This window comes from Diplotaxodon limnothrissa, linkage group LG14 (genome assembly GCF_057381915.1).
Source record: "Diplotaxodon limnothrissa isolate DT_005_m linkage group LG14, D_limnothrissa_male_GT1.1, whole genome shotgun sequence".
In the NCBI taxonomy this organism is placed as follows: Eukaryota; Metazoa; Chordata; class Actinopteri; order Cichliformes; family Cichlidae; genus Diplotaxodon; species Diplotaxodon limnothrissa.
The window spans coordinates 36,222,922-36,245,974 of record NC_140609.1 but is presented as its reverse complement, the minus strand read 5'-3'; the positions used below and the strand labels follow the sequence as shown (position 1 = coordinate 36,245,974).

The 23,053-nt window shown below is 39.1% G+C and overlaps 2 protein-coding genes across 2 annotated transcripts; both read right to left on the bottom strand.

Moving 5' to 3' along the window:
- Positions 1-589: 589 nt before the first annotated feature.
- Positions 590-4,818, bottom strand: LOC146619317 (THAP domain-containing protein 5-like). Its single transcript, XM_085371116.1, has 5 exons — positions 4,646-4,818; positions 2,595-2,778; positions 1,379-2,196; positions 1,078-1,264; positions 590-963 (listed from the first exon to the last, which is right to left on the bottom strand). The coding sequence occupies exons 1-5, from the start codon at positions 4,711-4,713 to the stop codon at positions 844-846; spliced, it is 1,377 nt and encodes a 458-aa protein (XP_085227242.1). The 5' UTR covers positions 4,714-4,818; the 3' UTR covers positions 590-843.
- Positions 4,819-6,033: 1,215 nt separating this feature from the next.
- On the bottom strand, positions 6,034-13,417 carry ppp5c (protein phosphatase 5, catalytic subunit). The gene is made up of 13 exons (XM_085370542.1): positions 13,321-13,417; positions 11,361-11,602; positions 10,591-10,738; positions 10,355-10,476; positions 10,180-10,245; positions 9,873-9,971; positions 9,621-9,726; positions 8,873-9,015; positions 8,472-8,559; positions 8,327-8,367; positions 8,031-8,209; positions 7,862-7,943; positions 6,034-7,154 (listed from the first exon to the last, which is right to left on the bottom strand). Exons 1-13 carry the CDS (start codon positions 13,415-13,417, stop codon positions 7,092-7,094), a joined length of 1,476 nt encoding a protein of 491 aa, XP_085226668.1. The 3' UTR covers positions 6,034-7,091.
- Between the last annotated feature and the right edge of the window lie 9,636 nt (positions 13,418-23,053).

The window sequence follows — 23,053 nt, the reverse complement described above, 5'->3', positions numbered from 1 at the left end:
ATAATTTTGACTTCTGAGACTCACATGACGAGGAAATGTCACCCAAAGGGTGGCTCCTCTGACATAATGACCCACGCCTTGTGTCACACTTTGCCTCATGTGACAACACATGTGAGCTCAGAGTGGGTCAACAACAGTCAGGACCACCACCAAGGGGAAAACAAACTAGTTAAATACCTGGGGCTCTCTATCAGTTCTTTTAGACAAAGACACTTGAAATGAAGTGGGATTTGGGGCATCCTTCAATAAAGTGTAGCGACTTTAATCTCTGGGACAAAGGTAGGAGGAGACAAGCAGGCACATATTTACACATAAATATATAAGAAATGCCTTTTAGATCAAATCACTACATGGTGTTCTCGGTGTAATGGAAAATGAGAGTGAACTTCCAAGAACCAAAACTGCAATTCAGAAAACAGGGTGTGTTCTGTGTTGACTCATTTGTTTTGTTTCAGCCTGCCTTTCAGTGCCGTCAGTGATAATTATATCCAACTCCTTCTCATGAGATGCACTTCAGTGGTTGAATAATCTGTTTGTTTTTTTTAATAAATATATGGATTCATAAAAACTACACAAACAGGAACCCAAACTGAAGTTACTTTAATTATATGTACATTACCACAAACCACACTGTCCCACTATTTATCTGTATTTGTTGAAAGTTCACAGCAGATGGACTAACCCACAGTCACATTTCATATATTTTTTCTGGATTAGAGACAAAACTGGAAAGAACAAAATTTTGTAGTGTTTTGTTTTCAACAGCTTAAGCTCCATTATTCTTTCATTTATTTATTTATTTGGCACAGACGCAGAGATGGGATATCCGCAGTCAGTCAGGCCTCACAGCTTTGCCTCTGTATCTATCAGTGGTGTATACAAGTAAGCAGCATCGTCCTCCTCATAGATGATGGTGACCGTCTCACCAGCATCAGACACTGCTCCGTTGGTCTGCATGTACGCCTGAGAAACAAAGAGACAAAAAATTATTTCAGTTAAATGAAAACTTAAATGACTTCAAGTGATATATTGGAAGACAGCTACAGCTGCCAGTCTGAACTTCATTCCAATAAATACCCTCTCAAGTAACTGCAGTCGCTCTTCATTCAGCAGATTGCTTTGTCTCAGCTGGCTGACCGTGTTCTCCAGTCCAACGAGTTTTTCCAGGTGTCTTCGGTGCCGCTGCTGCAGCACTTTGACCTTTTTCTGTAGCTCACACACAATTCCCTCCAGCTGCTCCTTACTCAAACTGTTCTTGTGGTAGCTGATGATGTAATAAAAATAGAGAGTCTAAAAACCATAATACTGCAAAGGGATATAAGAAAGACTCTTTCATTGAATGAAAAAAAAGAAATTTAAATTAAGCATCAGAACTCACCAGTGCTCCTCGAGCTGGTAATCTTGCTCTGTATCGTCGTCCTCCGACTTGCCTTCATCTCCCTCTCCTCCTTCAGAATCCAGTCTTTCCAAAGTGAGGACCAGGGATGTGGGGGGAGGTGCTGCGTGTTTGGACACTATAGGCAGAGTGGATGTGATGGGTGTGGAGCTCAGAGCCGATGATAGTACCGTTTCTGGTGAAAAGGTAAACTGGGTAAAGGTGTCTTTGGGTAAAACATTCGGTATCGTCTCGAAGTAGGCAATGACTTGAGTTTCATGGTTGCCGTCGTCGCCATCTGAGAACAACTCTGTGGTATGCGTCACATCTTCAACTCCACTTAAAGCCACAGCCTCATCTGTGCACTCAAGGGTGGAGTCATTCACTACCAGCCTGTGTCCCTGAGTTAAAATGGCCGCAGTTATTTCATTCATAAGCTCATCTTGCCCTTCCCCAGCAGGACATTCAGACATAAGTACAACCTCTGTCTTCTCCCCACTGTTACTTAGATGATCTATTGTGTGTAAAACAGTTAAAGGGAAGTTTACCCCCGTTTCTAATCTGTCTATTGTTGCCAGTGAGTCTAGTTCTGGCTCAAAAGAGCAGTCAGATTCTCCAACATCACTCAGTTGCACCAAGCTGGTTTCTTCTTGTTGCGATGGATCGACAGCAATCTGATACAGGTGCACAGTGTGCACTTTGTTTTGCATGTCTGCTGTGTCAAAAACCATGGTCTTGTCATCTGATACCGATACGCTTGGATTACAGATAGTTCGAAGACGCTTTGTTTTCTTCTCGCCATCGTCTGTGGCTTTCCGTTTCTAAAAAGATAAATCAAAAAGCATAAAACAAGGTTTTATCTTAACTCTCCATGTTAAGATAGAAGCTATAAAATAATGTATTTGTTATTGTATATTCTGGTACACAACAAAAACTTCTGTATTAGCATTCTGTATGATTCTGGTTAGTTTTGTTCAAGAAAAAACAAATGCTGTGTGACTCTAGCATAGAATCTCCACAATTACAATAACACTATTACTACTTAAAATACTGCAAGAGTTGCTCTCGAGCCTTATGAACTAAGGTAAACTGCTTAAACTAAAATCCAGGTAGGAGAATGAAACTTTCCTGTGTTTTAAAACAAGACCTCAGCATTCAGTAAAATAATTGGCGCTACTTTGCAACACTAAAAATCAAGTTTAGTTTCTTTTTGCTTTACCTCAGCCTCCTGAAACACAGTGGGCACAGCGTCTCTCTCAAGGTAACGGATCCCCCATCGCACTTTGAAGCATGAAGGTGCAAAATGTTCGTGGCAAATATACTGGTGCCGAGAGGGAGCCCAGTTCTCACGTCCCATGTTTCTCAGCCACTGCTGTAGCCTGACTGGGTCCTGAAGAGGGAACCTAGAAAACAATGAAAATTACACACGTAAAACACTGATCACGCTTCCTTCAAGTGAAATTGTTCATATTAATGTGCAACTAGAAAATAGCTTCCTAAAACTCAGTTTACATTGTGTGTGTGTCAGTGATTGGACAGTGCAAATCAGTGCATCTGATATGATCTGATCAGGTAACTGACTGACTCTGTGGACTCATCACATTTTGGCTTGCTCTGACCAACTACATCTTGCAGCAGCTTGCAGCTAGTGTAACTGTGTTCATATTTACTTTTGTTCTGAACCTGTTGTAAAGTTGTGAAATCTGTGAAGTTGTTGCATGTTCTTTTAGACATTAACTGATACTGAAATTACACAGCCAAAAACAACAACAACAACAAAAAAAATAATAAATCCCCCAAAACAGCCAAGGTGTTAGGCAATATTCTTGAGGTACTCTTATTATTGCTGAAAAGTTTATTTTATTCGTAGGATGTTTCATCTTTTGAATCTTTACTTGCATGCTATAGCGACTTACACAATCTAGCGGTGGGCAGATTGATACTTTAACAGACATGCCAGCACATGTTGCCCCTCCCCCCTCCTGCTGCCATGTTTTGTTATTGTAAAGTCACGTGACCCAGACTGAGTAGACACGTGTAGGCTGTAGTGAGTGAGGCAGAGGAGCATCCTGTGGAGGTATTTTATGGCTGTAACTAAATATACTGCAAATATCCGTGTAGGAATTAATAAAGACCCAGACGAACATCATCATGGTGTGGTAAAAGTGATGTTTCAGTATCTTTGTGTCAGATATTTTTCAAAGTTTTCTTGGTCATCACAGATGTTACCAGAAGACTGATTACCATGGCAATGATATATATGAAATACTTTATTGGAACTTAACAAATGAAGTATGAACTAACTACGATAATAACGTAGTAATACCGTTTGTGTCAACTGTCAAGGCATTATTCACATATACAGCACAGTAGAAACCAACACAAAGTGCTTTCCAAGCAGGCACATTCAAACTCTCCAGAATAAAATAAAATAAAATGTTTCAAAACAGGTGAAGCATTTTGAGATGTGTGTTTTTAGTCTAAAGGGCTTCTTTTCTTTTAGTCTGGACTTCTTCTCGTCCGAGAAGCTTCTTCGGTTCTGAACTGAAGCAACTCAAAGAAGTCCGGACTTTTTTCTTTCCAAGCTCCTTTAGACTACGATGACCTGGATGACTGAGAACCTTCACAGACGTGTGTTTTAACTTAACTACTTAATTAATTAAAAATATAAGGTGTAAAAAAATAAAATAAAATTAGCTGTCAAAGTATTCAGATTAAGCATATTGATCCACTGCTGTCCTCTACATAAGCTGCCTTTATAAGTTAAAAGTATCGTTGATACTGGCTGCAATATCGTACAATGGTTCTGCAGCTCTAGGAGTGCATCAGCTTAAAGATAAGGATGACACATCACTATTTCTGCCTGCTCTTCTGCACAACTTGTCAATATAACTTACTCACCAGAATACCTTAGAGCTACAAATCAGACAGCGTTGATATAAACAAAAATGTCTTGATTAAAAGTTTGCTTTAATCGAGACTTCACCGTGTTGACGGCCTGGCTTAAATCAAGTCAAGTGCTGTGTTGATTAAATGAAGGCTTCTTCAAAATCAGAAGTAGAAGACACAAACTTATCAAACGTATAAAAAGCGTCTCCTGTGCGGAGATTTTCTAACCTCGGTTGTTATTTTCCGTCAGTAAAAACGAGATTGTGAGACTAACCCGTCGAACAGGAAAAAGTTGCTGGAAGTTGGATTGCGCCTCTACCTGTCTCATCTGAGCATCGCGTTTAGCTGGCCTGCTAACACCGTTTTAAAACACCTGCTCACCTGTAGAAGCTTTTCCTGTCGCTCGCGGAGTCATTCTTGCAGTTTGGGACCGAACAATATTTTGGCATCTCGGAGCGCTACGGTAACTTCTGCTGCTGTCTTCGTGTCCCGCTGAGTTCATAACAAGGTGAAACAGGTCTGTGAAACTCGTGCTGTGTTGTAAACTCGTGGCGCCTTAGGTGACGAAGGAGGATCAGCTGTTGGAGTCTGCGACGTCAAACGAGCGCGACCGCCACGCCCACAGGAAGCAGGTAGCTTTGCTTGAGGAGTCGCGGATGAGTTGGCAAACTGTTTGACTTTTTCTAGATGTATACATTTTAAACGTTGTTTCAGGAAATAAGCTGTTTCGTTGTTTTATGGGACCCCTTCGTTAGTTACCCCAAAAGTGATAGAATTACATAAATATACAGTACTGTGAAAAACGACGTCGTTTCTTTATATTTTGCTGGGAAAATGGGTTCAGGCTGTTATTCTTCAACACAGCCTGTTCGGCTGCTTTCTTGTCATTTCTTCAGGACTAGCTCCCCAGGCTTCGGAGCTCTTTTGATATTGTCTGCCGTTTGTTTCGTTCTCAGTGAAGATGGTGCATCAAACTCTGACTGTATTAATATTTCCAGCATTTTGTTTCCAAACAATGCAGACCATGACAGAGCCATGCTTTACAGATGGCTGTAGACACCCAGTGTTGCACCTTTTTCCTGAGATCCTCCGTACAGAAGAGTTTCACATTTGGATTCATTACAATAGTAAACCTGTTACCACTGATATTTAGTTCAGTTCTTGTGTGACTCTTCAGATCTTCAGTAAGCCTGGATAAGTTATTTGCTCTAGTTCCTTGGAAGCAAAATATGATGCAATTAAGAGGGGTTCAAAACTTTTGCACAGTACTGTACACTGCTCTTTCTGCTAGCTTGTCCCCATCTATTTTTTACATTTTGTTTTAAATATTAGCTAATGTATTTATAGCTAATAGCATCTCCTCCACTCTTGCTCTTTGCTACCCACGTATTGGCTTGAGTTTGGATCTGTGATTATTATTTACTTCATTTAGTCTCCAATTTAATACTCCTTGCCATCTTCCATATTTTCCATGGATATGAAATCAGAAACAAAATGAATAATTTTTGAAGAAAAAAAACTTATCAAACCTGCTGTCTTCCATTGCTTTTCCAGTCCTTTGTGATCTATACTTTCCATAGCATTCTTATTTGTAGCCTTTGCTGTTTCTGAAACATATATTAAATATTTTATTGAAAAAACAATCTGATCATTGTAATTAAACAAAACAAGGTAATATATTTGAAGCTTGTTGAAACTGCAAAGCTGCAAGCTTAGACTATTAGCTGACGTAAATAAAGATATAGGCATGTTTCTAAAATCACTGGACTGGCTTTTTTATTCAATATTTTTCTCCAAACATTACACAGAATCTTTAAATGATACAGTATATATACATACACATCAGTGTATTTCTTTATCTAAAAAGTTGAGGGCCACTGGACAATGCAGCTGTGCGTTTCAAGACAGGATTGCATTTCTGATGTTTGTGTACTGAAGAAATTCACATACGGGGTTAATAAGTCACTGGTAATTGAACATGTATTGGAGACTAGAGTGCCAACAGTGTTTGCTTTACAAGCTAGTTTGGAGAGAGTGGACTGTGCGGGAACCGCTGGGTCAGTGGCACAATGACGACCGAGGAGATGAACACATGGAGAGCAGCAGTATCTTCCTTACTGGGAAGCAGTGCACGTGACCGAACCAGCTAAATACACCACTAATGGCAAACAGCACCTTTCAGTGTGCACCCAGAGACTCAATATCTGTTTTTTAGACTGGAATCATACATGTAATAAGATTTTGGATTTGTGAGAAATAAACCGACATACTGCAGAGTGGTTTGAGAAACACTGATAGACATGCTGCTTTTCAACCAGTTTCCAAAGCTCTAATCTCTGTGTATGCAGGCCAACAGTATACAATGCTAGGTTTCAGAGTCACAAGATGCACCTTGCAAAAACTGAACAATCATTTTCATTACAGATCTTTGGTAAATACCAGCTATATGATGCCGTCTGAGGAGCTCACATATTTAGAAACAAAGCAGCTTGAAGGAAACTCGTCAGAAAATGTTGTGGTTGTTTTTGTACCCACTGATGGAACACAAAAGCAGGCAAAGGGACAACGGAAATTGTAATTTTTCAGTTTTAGCCGGTAATGTGAAGGAGTATATCCAGGCCTGGACTGGGCTGGTCTAAGTGATCTCTTCCCATCCGAACTAAACCACACACTTTATGCGTACAACTAGCTGAAGTTTTTTAGGGAGAGGGATCCCTTAGGCTAAGCATGAACAACAGCATGTCCGAGCGCTGGAAGGAACGAGGTGGCTGGGATGGTTCGGATCCGATGAGAGGTCATCAGTGTCACAGACAGATTAGATGGGTCTCTACATCATCCCCAACTGCATTAGCGTGTTGGCATATGCCATGGGCTTGACATTCGGATGAGGCTGTAAAAGGAGATGAGAATTAGATTCCAATTTAAGAAGATTTTTAAAACTCTTAAGACACTACTAGCTAAACTTTTAGCAGTTAATAGTAGTTTAATGTTTTCGGCTTTATTCCACTTGGTTAGGATAATATATGACTCCACTGCTCATCTCAGGGTGTTATGATTTCTAATGCATCATTTTCACAAATTGTCAGATTACTTATAAATTAGGAATAGGGAAAAAAATGGCCTAAACATGAGGGAGAAGTTCATCTCAGTAGTCCAGCAGATGTCACTGTAACACTGTGCATTAAGCTAACCACATATTCAAAATTTGTATAGTGATGATCTTCATTAAAATATCCACTTAAGTGATATAATATCAATGTTGTTTCTAGGTTTCTTATCTTTAAAATTTTTGTTAATGAGAATGAAGTACTTTTAAGTTTTTGTTACACTTCAACCACTTTTCCATTAGCGCAATTCAATCCCTGTTTCATGTAGAAACATCTGAGATATCGCTTCTTTTAATTAAGGACCTGAAAGTGATGTACCTTACTGACTAAACCTCAACATGCACTTTATGTATTACGGGTAAATTTTTAATCTTTTAGGAGACACTGCCTGCACTGTTTTATTTATTAAATAACTATTTATTTCTATATCATCATCATTATTATTACTATTATATTGATTTTATTAAACTCAAGATAACAGGACACTAACCACAGCTGTGAACTGGTGAAATTCTGGTTTGAGGTCTGATCCCCTGAGGTGGATATATGCTCCTTTGTTTCCCATCTGATCACTGAGGGAAAAAAAAGGAGAATACAACAGTTAAAATGTGCCACTTTTTTAACAGTCAACACTTAAGTTAGGTAACTTGATTACTTACCAGTAGTTGGGTGCTGAGAACACGGTGATGCACTTCCCTGAGTGAGTGACCTCGTACCCCTCAGCTTTGACCTCATGACTACGCACAATGAAATCCAGCTTGTTCTGCTCCAGGAAGCGCTCCGTCACATCGGGCCCAAACTGGCAACTCACCCCTCGCTTACTGATCGACCGGCCACTCTGTGTAAGAGGGAGAGAGAGACACAAACTATAAAGCAGGTACTGCCACAAATTGCATTCAGATCTGTAGGAAGCACTGAATTATGCTTCAGTATAAACCTGTGGGTGAGAACTCACCTGTGGCTGTGGATCTGACCAGAGGAGGTCACACATAGGACCTGTGAACGCATGGGGAAAAGTGTTAAATTATACTTGTCATCCCTTTTAAAGGTTATTTCTTATAGCAATTTAAACTGATAATGACTTAAGAGTCTGGCCCCACCTGAGTCTGGAGGCTGTCTATTCCTGTCAATCTTCCTTAAGTCTTCCAATGTGACACCATCTTCACTGAACAGCCCACCGTGCATAACCTGACATGGAGAATTTAATTAGAACTGTGAGTACAGCAATAAAAACACATGAAACATTGTGCAAGAAAAGTGATGAATACAAAAAAATAGTAATCAGTAAGTTATCTTAACAACACATACTATTTCAGAAGCATAACTGAGGTGACAGAAATTACATACATTAGCATACTCCTATATACTTTATATCTCATCATTTTGAATTAACTTCCACTTAAATGACAACCATAAGAATTAAATCCATACATATTCACACCTTAAGCACAAATAAATTACTCGCCAGTGTCACCTTTTAGTTCACATTCTCAAAGCTTACCAGTACTTTATTGTTGATACACTGTGCAAGAGGAAGCCACTGGAAGACCTCGCTGAAAAGCTGAAACATCTGGGCTGTGTACTTGGCTTTGACCTCCCCTTCAAATCCATACATCTGGTTCATGTTGTCCGTCTCATGGTTACCTGCAGATTTAAAAGTGGTTACTGCGGATTACACAGGACACTTAAATATTTTAATCAGTCATTACTATGGAGGATCAATTATCCAGCAAATGACTTCTGGGTATCGCTCTTTAGAAGAGTTGTTTGCGATTACCTTCTGCAGAATTTAAACTTTCACCACTAGGTGACAGCATTTCACCCCCTATTTAACAACTGCCATTCACCACATTGCTGCTATGAACTAGAATTTACTCCCAGTTTCTTGTGTGGTTAAATAAATGTTGCACTGACATGTTGCACCATCTAATGGTACAAATTTGTGTGGTTAGTGGTCTGTATTCCATTAAAGTAAAACATGAACCTTTCTTGTTTAGTTGACTATTCTTCAAAACAATATTTTTACAATACATAGACTATTTGAACATAATGCCATAGCAGTTGTTGTTTGATATTCTATCAATATGTTCAGTTAATCATGAAAGGTGTTAAATTACTGATAAATTATAGGACTTTGCAGTAGATGCCTTTAAACCCAATGCCAACAGAGATATGTAGTTATCATGATGTACAATATGGCACGTTACAGCAGCCTGAGATCCATGCACAACACTCTTGAGCGCTCTCACCTCTAAGCAAGTGGAAGTTGTTGGGGTAGAGCAGCTTGAAGCCAAAAAGGGTAAGAATGACCTCAACAGAGAAAGAGCCACGATCCACAAAGTCACCATTGAACAGCTGAATGCTGTGGTTAAGCATTATGACGCACAAGTTCTGGACAAGTTTGTGGCATCTGACTGTTACAATTTTAGACACAGAAAAGTACTCCAGTGAACACAAATTTAAAACCAATGTGTGTGAGCGTCAGCAAAAACAAAGGATACATAAGGGTTGGTGTCAGAAGGTAAGCCGTTCAACTTGAAGATGTTGAGGAGATCGTAGTATTGGCCATGAGTGTCCCCACAAATAGTTATTTTTTCTGTCTGTGACAAAGAGAAACAGAACATCTTTAACAAAGAATGGAGAACTTTAAAAAATGGCCATGTACAATCATCTACTACCTGTACTCCCATTATGGGTTTTGTTAGTGTTAGCACTTATAAAATATGACCACGCTCTAATTTTGTACTCATTACTTGTGAACTAAAAAAACTTCACTTCATTCTTGAGTATATGAAGAAAAATCCTCACCTCTTTTAACGTGATTTCAACAAGACTTGGCAGTTTTGACAGAACATCTTTAACTTGCACCAAAATCTGGGGAAAAAAGAAATACATACATACATACCAGTTTAATTTGAAGCATACACATATTTCCATTTCCTTGTCTTACTCTACTATATGTCATATAAATAACTATGGTTACCTGATAAGCACACTTTCTGTGCAGTTTCTTCTGATCTTTGAACCAATCCATCATCTCTTTCATGAACTTCAATGTTACCTTCCCGTCTTCAAGTTTTGGGCCTGTATAGTCATCCTCAATCGCTGCACAGTCAAGATTAATATGGTTCACATCACATCTTTCACCTTATTACCTTCTGAATTAAATATTATTATATGACACTAATGTATATTCCTCAAATAAGAAAGCAAACATACTCATGTTTTCAATGTCCAAAGAGTCAACAACAGATTTCTTTGTCTCGTCGCTGGCAATGGCTCTCTCAAAAGCCTTCTGTTTCACAATCTTGTTACATTCTTGATACTTCATCCTTGCATCCTTGTCATTCGGTCGAACCCTCACTACCTATTATCAGGACAGAGACATGAAATAAACACCCTGGTTAACCTTTAACTGGCATTAAAGCATACATAGGGACAAGGACTTTGTATAGATGCAAAGCTGAGAATATAAATAGAAACAGAAACATAAAGGATCAAATCTCTCAATTAACATACGTAAAATGAACAATGGTTTTAGTCACATGATGTTCTGTCCCATATCTCTTAAGAGTTATACACATTTAAATCTAGCCCCAACCCTTCTTTGCTTACAGAAGCGTTGAATATGCTTTTTGAAATATCATGGTTAGTGGTCTGGTTTGTGCAATAAACTAGAGACTAAGACAGAACTTCAGAGATCCCTAAGGTCTATCGTTATATTTAAATTATATTGCTTATTATGAGGAAGGCACAAACCCCATTAACTGTGGTATGAGAGCCTTCAAACTGGATCTAATTGGCATCATGACAGGATTACAGGATAATCCCCACTTTGTGCTGTTAAGGCAACACAAAGAGCCTAACTGGTGGTGACAGAGCAACAGATGGAAGTGGAGAGCTCTGTACTTTGTTCTATTCAAGGTTAGACTGGATGGCAAGTGTACATGATGTGTCTTCTAATAATAAAAAATGCTATTGCTTCTTACCGTTTCGTAGTCTTTTAGTGCAGCTTTAAATTTGCCCAGTGCCATGTTGGAGGTGGCACGGCGGTAATATCCCTTAATGTAGTTTTTGTCTACTTCCAGGGCCTTTGTGGCATCCGCCAGGGCATAACCATAGCACTCTGTGCGTAGGTATGCCAGGCTTCGGTTGCTGTAGTATATGGCATTGGATGGATTGAGTTCCAAGGCTTCTGAGTAGTACTTGATTGCATTTTCATAGTCTTTTTCTGAATAAGGAAAAGAAAAAACAAAGTTGGAGTTTAACTGGACCTTGATCATACACTCAAACATAACGTAATGAGTTACCCACTAGTGAAAGAAATTGTAAAAACTACAATGGTGTGTGTTTAGCAGTGTATATCACTGCCATGATACATGGTTTTCTTAATCATAGGACTGTTGAATTATAGCAAAAATAAATTGTTGATCATTTTGGTCAATCACGATTATTTAACATAACTATTTATACACACAGACACACACACAAACATAATATATACACATATATATTTAATGGGTTTATTTTGAAGGGCATAAACTATATGCAGACCAGTCACCAAACATATTAAGAATTTTTTTTTTAAATTCAGCATTGTTTATGAAGAAATCATATCCCCACCTTTACAAACAGACAACAAACTAAAGCAGGTTTTACAAGTTTTGCAATATATACAACTAAGAAAATAAAACTGCCAAAACGTACTAGTTCTAGACCATATTTGCTTTCTAATGTGTGCCATATATTTCTCTTGTTTATATATCCCTCTTGATTGTATATATTTCTCCTGTTGGCTATTTATTCCTGCTATCTACCATTTATATTTCATTCCAGCACAGTTGGTGTGGAGCACCCACAATTTCATTGTACATGTAAAATGACAATTCTATTCTAGAATCTGACACCAGGAAAAAATGTGTCTTATATTAGGAAAGTAATGGGACTGCAACCCCGGGGAGTGCATGTCTAACATGGTTATATGAATTATAAAGCAGAAAAATACCACCCCGTCCCTCACATAACAGTCTTTTCTTTGCACCTACCGGTACTCTGACTCATCAGTATCAACCCCGCAGAAGTTTCCCAATTAACCAGCGACAGACAGACCTGTCGTGGGCGTGAAAAATACATCCTGGACAATGTACTTAATACAAAATGTGAATGACGGCTGATAACCTCATATGCATGTTTCACAGATCACCACTGTGTCCAAGCTGGATTTTATATGCTTTGATTTACTAAGGAATCTACCTAAATGAACTAGAAACCCTAGCGCCGGTTGCTTAACAGACACTTTCATTATCTATGTGTTTTGAATGGGGGCGCAACGTGACTACCACGTTTCAATGCTAATCGTACGATATTAAAAGCGCCTCTTCAGTGACTTGAAATCTAATTGCATTTCAGATAAACGAATAAGAGTTGAGTTGCATTGAAGATTTCGTAACTGCTGCCATGAGTTTAGGGAGCTCTGCCTCGCTGCTCTTCCTGTTCAAGCAGCCGCCGGCTAACAGAAAATTCTAGTTCTATGTGAACCTCACCTTAAACTACAATATTAACCCGCTGCGGCGGCTAAATGGAAACAAATCAGTGACTGTTAAACACAGCGCATGGTCATAAACCTTATAACTTCGAGACATTGGATAAATAGGGAAGTTGGTGGTGTAATATACACGACACGAGTGACGGCATGGGTTAACGTCGGTGCTGTCGCTGCTGAGTGTAGTGGCTACTAGCTAGCTGCTGTTACCCATCAGTGCCGCGGATCCCAATGAATGGGGTTTACCATTAGCATGCTCTCTGAGCAACACTAGCTTAGTATTTGCGACCGGCTTTGCTTGAGGTGTACTGCAACACAATCACGCCGCTGCTAACCAATGGTCACAGTGTCAAATTATAAAAAAAATACTGAAAAAACACACTGACTTGACAGGTTTTAGAAATTACCTTTAAAGTACTTATTCGCCTTCTCCTTGAGTAGCTCGGCATCGTTACCTCCCTCCGCCATCTTCTTCTCACTGCCGTTTTCCGATATGTGCGCCATTGGGATGGACTGTCGTAAAGGTCGCAAAGTTAGGTGTAGTTTTTACCATTTGTCATATTGAAAGTAATTTTACGGGGTGATCATACGTGCGACATTACGAAACTACAACATGTAACCCTTGCACACTGTTCGGGTCAAAGTTAATAACATTGATGTTATACCCAATTTCAGATCCACCAATGTGGGTTAAATTATTTCTGGAATAAATAATTCTGGATTTATTATGAGTTACATGTGTATTTCTATGGGATAGTGGTGACAAGTGGTAGAGCTTGACTCTGTCATGAGCGATATCTGTGTTCTCATCACATTTGCCCAGGTTTCTGCAGGGACAGACACCATCTGGTTTGACTGATCGTGGAAGAATTTCTAAACAGTAAAATACTAAAACAGCATAGCCGTTATCATATATGGTGCACCCAAGGAACCGAGCTGAGAGGGTGCCAGGAGATCTGAAACAGGTTAGCATAGTGGTGGAGTGGTTAGTGCTGTCCTTAGTTAAGAAGGCTTCTGGTTCAAATCCTGGCAGGGGGCTCGTTGTGTGTAGTTTGCATGTTTGACTCACTCTAAAGTACCTGTAGTGATTTCCTCTTAGTACTCTGTCTTTCTGCCAGGGTCCGAAGACATGCATGTTATAAGTGCATTATAAATATGTAAGTGCTATATATATTTGTGCTTTGCAAATGAAAGCAAAAATACCCACAATTTAAAAGATCCCAATAACAACCAAATTAGATTCCAATTATTCTGATTTATCTGAAATTAATATAATTTAGAGTCAGCTGAGATTCCAATAAAAATCAAAAGAGGAACTTGTGGGGTTATAAGATTAGTTACCTGAGCAGTGATTTCAGTGAGTGTGGAAAACACATGCAAATCCCATACACACATGGTTTCCTACCACTGCTTTAGACTAGTTTGCAATAAGCACGTTTTGTGCTTTGAGTGCCTAAAAAAGTAAATGCATTTCTTTGTTACATTAATATTTTGCTAGTTGGGTTTTTTGTGTTTTTCAGTGTCCACTAATAATTTCCTTTGGTGTCCTATCAGTAAATAGTGAAAGTATGGTTTTGTAATTGAGGTTCACATCCGTGATAAAAAATAAATAAATAAAAAGCCCCTCTAGTGTTTGTTCTCCCTTCTACAGTATTTAAAGTAGGATTTGGTAGCTGGGGAAACTGTGAGAGAATAGTCACCTGGAAATAAGTCGCATAGTGAATTGTTTTGTCAATTCAAGGAGATTTTTATATGTGTGCAGGCTGTGATCAGCTGTCTTGTGCTGCTACTCCAGTATTCCCTTAAAAAATAATGAGATAATCAGATGTTACATAAGCTGTCACAGATTCTTTTCATCCTTTAGACACTTTAAAGCTAATGTGACAGGTAGAATTCCCCTGAGTGAATGTAATCAGTATCATCACCTTCTATTTAAATTGGTTTGCTACCCTCAGTGTAACCTAAATTTCACCATGAACTTTAGGCAAGCAAAATTTGGCTTCAATTTGTTTTCCAAAATGTTGTGCAAAAGCAAAATTTCCGCAGTAATGTATAGATTCAATATCCAATAACTGATTTAAAAAACAAAACAAACAACAACTCTAAAATAAATGAGGATTTTATGCTTTAAGTTTCCCCTTTAAAAGATCTACTTCCTGGACAATCCTTACCTTTGAAAATAACCCTTTCTCACTCTCCCTTCCTCTCTTTCTTACATATTTCTCAATTTCTGAGTTTCACATATTAAAGTTAATTCTGCATCTGTATTTAACTCAGCTGAGACACATTATGTAACAAACTGCACATAAACTGTGTGTTTGCTGATATTGGTTCAGCTCTTCATTTGACTTGCAAATCTAATTTCAATGTCAAATTGTATCCACGTTTGAGTTATTTTAGGTTATCAGCCAGCAGGGGTCAGTAAATACATTCACTGATATAGACATAAAACCGGTTTGTTTTGTAGGCAGCCTTAAGCCTCGCGTGAGGTTAACCATTGAAATTTTAAGATGATGAGTAATTTGTTTCAAAAGAATAATTAGTGAAAGACTGACTTAATGATTCATATGTGGGACAATTTGCCGTGGTCTGTCTGGATTAACTGCTTTAAATACCCTGTCTTTAAATATGCACCTGACTGAGCTACAGAAAATTCCCCATTTAATAAATTGTTGGCTCAATAACAAAAAAGTACAGCCTCTGGCACAGTTACTTTGTTTATGTTACATATGCCTCCAGGCTATGTGGGGTTTACATTTCTCTCTGTCACTGTTGTATGCACGCAACAAGACACACTAATGAGGGGACAAGGCACAGGTGCATAGCTCCACAATGTTTTCACTCACACATGACATCTGATGCACCTCAGTCTCATATAATTGGCTTGTAAAATGTCACATGAACCTAAATTTAAATAGAAACACCTTTCCTTTTCTAGTAGCAATGTACATAGTCACATATGTCTTGTGTACCAGAACATCAGCCCTTTCAGATATAGCTTTGCAGTTTGGTGTATTTGGGTTTTAACTGGTTAGGGTTAGAAGTTCAACAGAACTTGACATGGTGAAGAAAAGCATATGACACAGAGTATACAACCCAGTCCAGTCTGTTGCAGTGACTCACAAGCGACATCCCACCATGAAGAATAAGAGGCCAAGTACTTGGGTGACTCACTGTCCGTGACCTCTACCATACACTTACTAACCTCAGTGTGAGTTCACTTTCTCTTAGAAGATTACCAATGACTCGCCCGCCTTTCTGAGCCATGGCGTGTCTGTGATGGTTTTACTAGTAGCGCTTCAGGGATGGAAAAAAAATATATAAAAAAAAAAAACACGTCAAGATTGACTGAGCATGAGCTGACGTTATAGCGTCAGCCACACATGAGAGTAAACGCAGACAGTGAGTGGGAGAGACAGTGTGGGAGGGAGAGAGGTAGAGAAAGTCTGGCTTGGTGGGAGGAGGGAAGAGGGAAATTGCTGTCCTCTCGGGTGCACGATGCATGGGCGTTTTGGTGGGGGGGGGGTCCTGAGAAAGTTAAAACAAACACAAACGGAGGAGCACAGAGATATACGAGCAACCAGAGACAGACACTGATGAAGGTCAGTGGGAATGTGAGTGACATTCCAGGTCCACAAGCCAATAAATGATGAGGTCTCAGAGTGCTTGGAGTATATTGTTACATAGGCTTGTTCCAGACCTTCTTAGTATTTATTGTTTTGTAGCGCATAGTAGTAGCGATTGTGTGATTGTGCCCTACCCCCCAACTCTTTTACTATATCCCTTTAACCATCTTATCAGACCTGGCGAGTATTATGTATAAGTTGAGACAACAACAGTTTCTTCTGCTCTACTCTGTGAAAATAATTCACTAATGAGCGCTTGACTTCAGGGAGTCTGTGGGGGGTCACGTTTATTTGAACCACATGTTTTTCTAGTAGGCAGGGCACAGGACTTAAAGCCAAATTGAAGATAAGTTGTGATAAAAAAAAACCCCATGAGCTTCAGTTACCATCCTAGTTCTCATTTCCGTCATGGTTAGTTTAGACATTGGCTTTGACTGTAACCTGCTGCTTTTTTCTGACAGTGTGAGTCATAAATTGCAGGGATTGCCCACATTGTACAGCAGCATTACAAAGTCTCCTGTTGATTGGTGTAGCCATCAGCTAGTGTGTCAACCAACATCCCCAAATGACAAATTGCATGTTCACTTGTGCCTCAGGAAAAGTGTTGGAAATTTTATGTAAATGGAAAAGAAACGTGATGCATACCTGCTTAAAAAACACTGCTGCTTTACCTTTCCACATTAAAATCCTCTTCTGTTTTTCTCCTGTGTTTCTTGGACTTGTAACCACAGTGGTTAGGGTGGAGACTGAAGGAGGGTATAGAAATCGTTAGTGTTTATATTCTGTTGAGCGTCTGTTTGCATTTCTTGCAGTGCTCTTCTAAGTATAAAATACAAATTTTACCTTTCGGCTACAGTTTGAATTTTGATGACTAGAAATCCTTAAATGAGCATCTGATTTCATGTTGATGATGGTTTTTATTGCTTGTTTTATTTCTTAATTTGTAACTCTTCCATTCAAACACAGATTTTAAGTATGAAGTCATTCAAAAGGGCAAACATTTACTGGTAATTATTGTTCTTTCCTTACCTTGAAGATATATAAACACACAACGGTTGTAGCTGAGTTTATGTTTAGTTTTGATTTGTTTTTTAAGTTGTTTTTGTTGACTTTTTTTTTTTATCATTTTCTGATACATAGACAAAGAAAATCTATGTTTTGTTTTGTTTTTTGCAAAAAACCCGGCCATGAAAAATGAAAACGACTAGCAGAATAAATGGAAACTCTTTAACTTTGCATCAGGATTCCATTCGCTTTATTTCTTCACTTCAGTTTTTAAAAGCTGGGTTATAAGTTTAATATCAGATTTGGTGCTACAACGAATGACAGCATATTTTCCAGTAAAACAAGCAGTTTTGTCTCATGAAACAAATACACTACAGTTAGTTGCTTTAGCTACTGAAACCACTACTCCATACCTGAGTGTAAGCCCACACACAGCCTGAGTGGAATCAGTCCTTTATGATGGAAATGTGAAGCAGACTATGGGAAGCTGTATTTTTAATGGCTATAGCTCAGCAACCCCCTCCTGTTTGACTGGCACCACAGCCTTGTTAAAGGAAATTTGGAAAATGACTGACTAAACAGATAATTTGAGTAAATAAAAACAAATTGCACAGGGAAGTGAAATCAGCTCAGATTCCTTATAAATTAGATAAAGATGAAACGTGATCTTACAGAATGAACAACGCCTTTGACATGAGCCTGACCTTTTTTGAGGCATATCTGTGGATATTATAATTAACCGCTTTGTGTTTCCTACTCCTTTTTGGTTTTCCATTTGCTTTCTCTGACAGTGGTCAAGATTTTTCCTTTCCATTGTCCTGACATCTTCAGCCCGATTCCTTTCAAAGTCAACCTCTCCCATTCACCTCAAATTTTGCCACGATTCCCTCACTTATATACTTTCTGTGTGCCCTTCTTTCGGTCTCTTTTTCTCGCTTTGAGTGTTTGATGTGTGCTGGGCACGAGAACAAGGGATCGGATACACACCCCAAACAGGAAATGAGAAATTCAAGCAAATAGGGCAATGACTCTGCGCCTCAGAGAGAAAGACAGAAGCTCATGTGGAGGAATGCAGATAGATAGAGCATAGCAGACAGCGGAGGATGTGAAATAGACATGCTGAATCAACATGCTATGAATGTTTGAGGTGAAAAGTTTGTTATAGTCTGTATGTGAGCATGAAGAAAGGCAAGGAGAGGAACATCCTCAGTAAAAAGTATTTATACACAGTGACCACCCATGACGCTGCTCTTCATTGCCTTGTGATATCAACCATCATGGTGAACTTGGCAAGTTTTCATCTAACACACGCAGGCTTTCACCTTTTTAGAGTTCATTACCAGCTCCGCCAATTCACTTGGATGTGACGCCAACTCTTTGACAGACTTACATCTTAAATCACACAATAACCTTCTATCGTAAAGCGAGAAAGAGCAAGAGGATAATCTATCAAAGCGAGAGTGGCACGTAAGCCGAGGAGTTGTGTGACCGGCTGCACCCCTTTGATCTGGCTCTGTGGTTGTTGTTTTCACGCTAGTTAGCGGTAGTGACAGCATGTTGTGGCGGCTAGTTTATTTTACATTGCAGGCTGTGCTCCTACTGTTTATGAGCAATGAGCGACTGAGCACAGCACACATGGTCACGCTTTCCCACAGAAAGGAACCGGCATCATAAGTGACTCAGGATGTCTGGGTACACACATTCTGACCATTAGATGACTATGGGACTTGAAAGGAAAGGAAGACTTCAACAGAACTCTGCAAATAAGGTGGAAAGAGGGACGGGTTGTTGAAAAATCTGCCCCAGACTTCTTCTAATGTGGTGGAATTGTCTCAAGAGACTAGAATAGCTGTAACAAACAAGCAGCGGAGCAGACAGTTAGAAGTATTCAAAACAAGCTGTAAATATCTGTCAGTAGAATAACATTACTTTGCCAACCACAGCATTATAGTGTACACACAGATGTTTGCAAATCACTAATTAGACATTATAACTTTGCCATGACAATACCAGCTATGAGGCACAAACAAAGACCCTGAACAATATCTGAAAATATTCAGTCACACATGGGCAGGCCATCCAGGATGTTGTGGGGGAGAGTTTCCTCTTCCTGTTGCTCTTACTGTTGGACTTTCCTGTCAGTTAGCATTGACTACTGACAGCACTTTGGGAGCCTTCCAGACTCATCCCTTAACTTTATTTTTATATCTCTAGGGAGTAATTCATTACAGCAAAGTATTAGTTCACATCCTGAACTCTTGGGTGGCCAGTCAGAGGAGGCAGCATTAGATGTAGGTGCCTTTTGCACCAGATGGCCCTTTCTACCTATTTGCAGTGCAGACCAGCGGGTGTATCTAAAGGAAAATGAGGACCACACTCAGTCGTTTAGTCACATGTGTTCATCAGGTGCTGTGAACCAAAAATCCACCACAGATATCATCTTCCAATTTCTCACTGGACCTCAGTAGAATGAGTCAGACTTTATGATCTTTGCCTTTATCATCAAGTAGTCGGCCTTCCAAATTAATTTAGTCACAAATACTACTATGGAAGGCACGGTGTGTGTGAAACTCTCGGCCATTCCAGTGCATTAAGGGTGAGTCTTGATGATTCAGCAGTGCCAGAGGGGCGGGACTGTGGTGCTGATGCTAGGATAGACTGGCTTGAATTAGGGCCTTCTTTCACAGTCTGGGTTCTGTTATACCTCTCTGACAAAATGCCTTTTTTCCCCCCTGGTTGTGTGTTGAGCACGTGTGTATATGTGAGGATGCCAAAGCTGTTGTCGGGCCTGTGAGAGGAGAAATCTTGGTTGTTACAGGCTAAAAAGAAAGGACCAAACCAAAAGAACAAAAACAGAAGAAAAAGCTTTACTTAAAAAAAAGCAGCAAAATCATGTTATGGAAAACCCTTCATTAACTCCTTTAGTTATGAATTATTTTAAAAATGAAAGCATCTTTTCAACATTTCTTTTTTTTTTTTTTTTACTCAGACTGGACAGGGAACGTCACCAACTGACTACTTCCATTGTTCAACACTGCCTGAACTCTGCTAGACAAGCTTTCTTATAATATTTAAGCAGTCTTCAGGAATAGTTTTCCAGGCTTCTTGAAGAACATTAAAAGCTCTTATTTTGATGTTGGCTGCCTTTTGTTCTGTTTTCTGTCTAAAGCCTTCCAGGTGATATTGCACAGTGCATCAAAATCTGACCGTACTTTTCAGCGTTCATTTCCATCCAAAAATCCCCAACACCACTAACTTAAATACAGCTTCAGACCTCCAGAGCCTCCAATGTGTTGCACCCTTTTTCTGATTTAGTCTATATAAGATGGCAATTTTAATTAAGGATTTCTAGTTTTGATTCATCGCAGTGTAAGATGCGTTGCTAATAATTTTCAGTACAATTATTGTGTCATTTCTCCCTGTTTCCCTTCCTTAAGAATGGTTTCTTGACAGCCACCATTCCCCTGAAGTCATTTCTCACGACACTCCAGCAAACAGTAGCTCAGCCGAAGGGCCATTTGTATCTCTCATGTCCTCTTTGCTGGATATTTTTTTCTTATTTTTCAAGAACATGACTTTCAGGTACTGCTTTCAGACTTCTTCTTCTGCCCTCTGCTTTTTTTTCTTTCTTTCTTTTTTTTTTTTGCCAATAGCTCTTTGGGAATCTCCCTGTTTTTTGTTGTTTTGTGTTGTTTAGCATTTTTTATAGATTGGGCAAAAGAAATGTGAACAAGTTATATGCTTTTGTGGTTGCTAGTAACAAAGTGTCTAATATAGAGTTTAAAATAGTTTCTTTGCCAAGTTGTGTGTTATGTGCAGATACAAGTCTAGTTTGAGTCTTTTTTATGATTGAATGATGCACATCATCTGGCTTAACATATCAAATAAACAGTGCTCTGAAAATAATTAGGTGCAAGAATTAGACTGAAAATGACAAAAAAAAAACCAAAAACGATCCTAGAGCATTACAAGAGTTCTAACCTCTGAAAAGCAAAATATAAGGAAAAAGAAACGAGGAATGGCTCAAGGCTTTTGTTCAATATTTTATATTCAACTAAGTTAATATATCTTGTTAAATTTGTACTAATTTGCAAAAATATCAAGAACAAAAATGTAATCCAAGTTCAGAATCTTGTTTAGTTATAATGACATATTTAAGTTGAACTCTATAAAACTATTAAAACACAAAAGGTTTTGCCATGCTTTAAGATGTGGAATGTTGTTATTAATAAAAAATATAAAAACAAATATGATCTATAAAAAATTGGTATTTTTTTATATATCTGTTCCATTGCTGATTTTCTAGAAACACTGACTTTTTTTTAGTTATGTTTAATCATGCAGCTAATAACATTTACTATTTTATACACATATTCAAACATACATCAAAGGTTTGGGACAAACTTTTGACTGATACTTTGTAAGGTTAGAACTCTATATAACAATATTACAAAGCTGCTATAAAATAGTGGAATAAAACTTTTATGAAGAAGACTTGTTATAAAAAGTGCAAAGATCTAAAAAAAAAAAAAAAAAGAGAGAGAGGGAAAAAAAGGCATTTTTTTGCATTTTCGGATGCACCTTCTATACATTTTCCAGGTCTACTCATCAATGTGTGCCTGAATAAAACATGGTAAATGCGTATTACCGTTGCGTGTCAGAGTGCATTGATTGGGAGGAAATGTGAGGAGGGTTTGCATAAACCACAAGTAATTTCTGCCCGCTCCTGAAGCGCCCCAATCACAGGAAATGGGTGTTTTTAGAAATGACTCAGCTAGCTTTGACCTCTGCCCCCCCCCCCCCCCCCCCCCCCCCCCCCCCAGCTCCCTAACACCCCCACCCTCTCCTTTAGGGCTGCTTTAATTAGAAAAGCAACTCGTTTGTTTTTCTTTGTCTCAACACCCAGTTTTCCCCCCTCTCTCTCTGCCTTTTAAAATGAGCGCATCCCAAGTTTGGTGATGACTCACAGCTTTTTCCTCCACCCATTGCTCTCATGGACTCTCCATCTCAATGTGTAATTCAATTGGCCTAGATTCTAGATTTTGCCATCACTTGAGGGATGCAAGGAAACAGCTGTCACACAGATGTATGCCCTTATCATACCTGCTCAGGTGTTCCACAGAACACTTAGACCTTTATTAAACTCACAGTCCAACTTTGTTATTGTCATGCTGGAACATTTATGCATTTACCAAGGCTCAGTTGCTCAAGGCTGTGCGCGCACACACACACACACACACACACACACACACACACACACACACACACACACACACTTGCACACCCATCTACTTACACGTACACAAACACTCACATGTTGCTTCAAAGGATACCGTGTCATAAACAGTGGTACTGGGAAGGAGGAATGTGTTGTTCATTGGGGAATTCAGAGCTAGTGGGGAGAGAAAGGAGGGGTGGGAGCGTGCTGACCAGTATCCCTCTGAGGGAAGGCAATGGAGGAACAGGCTGCCAAGTTTTTCTCTCTGCTGTCATAACCCTTGCACCTATC

Bases quoted from the DNA above. Each gene is read 5' to 3' on its own strand.
- LOC146619317 (XM_085371116.1), bottom strand. From the start codon at position 4,713: ATGCCAAAATATTGTTCGGTCCCAAACTGCAAGAATGACTCCGCGAGC. The intron at 2,197-2,594 runs GTAAAGCAAAAA...TTATCTTTTTAG, and splicing joins CTGTGTTTCAGGAGGCTGAG to AAACGGAAAGCCACAGACGA. The intron at 964-1,077 runs GTATTTATTGGA...TTTGTTTCTCAG, and splicing joins GACTGCAGTTACTTGAGAGG to GCGTACATGCAGACCAACGG.
- ppp5c (XM_085370542.1), bottom strand. From the start codon at position 13,417: ATGGCGCACATATCGGAAAACGGCAGTGAGAAGAAGATGGCGGAGGGA. The intron at 10,246-10,354 runs GTAACCATAGTT...TTTTTTCCCCAG, and splicing joins ACAGAAAGTGTGCTTATCAG to ATTTTGGTGCAAGTTAAAGA. The intron at 9,972-10,179 runs GTGAGGATTTTT...TCTTTGTCACAG, and splicing joins TTGAAATCACGTTAAAAGAG to ACAGAAAAAATAACTATTTG.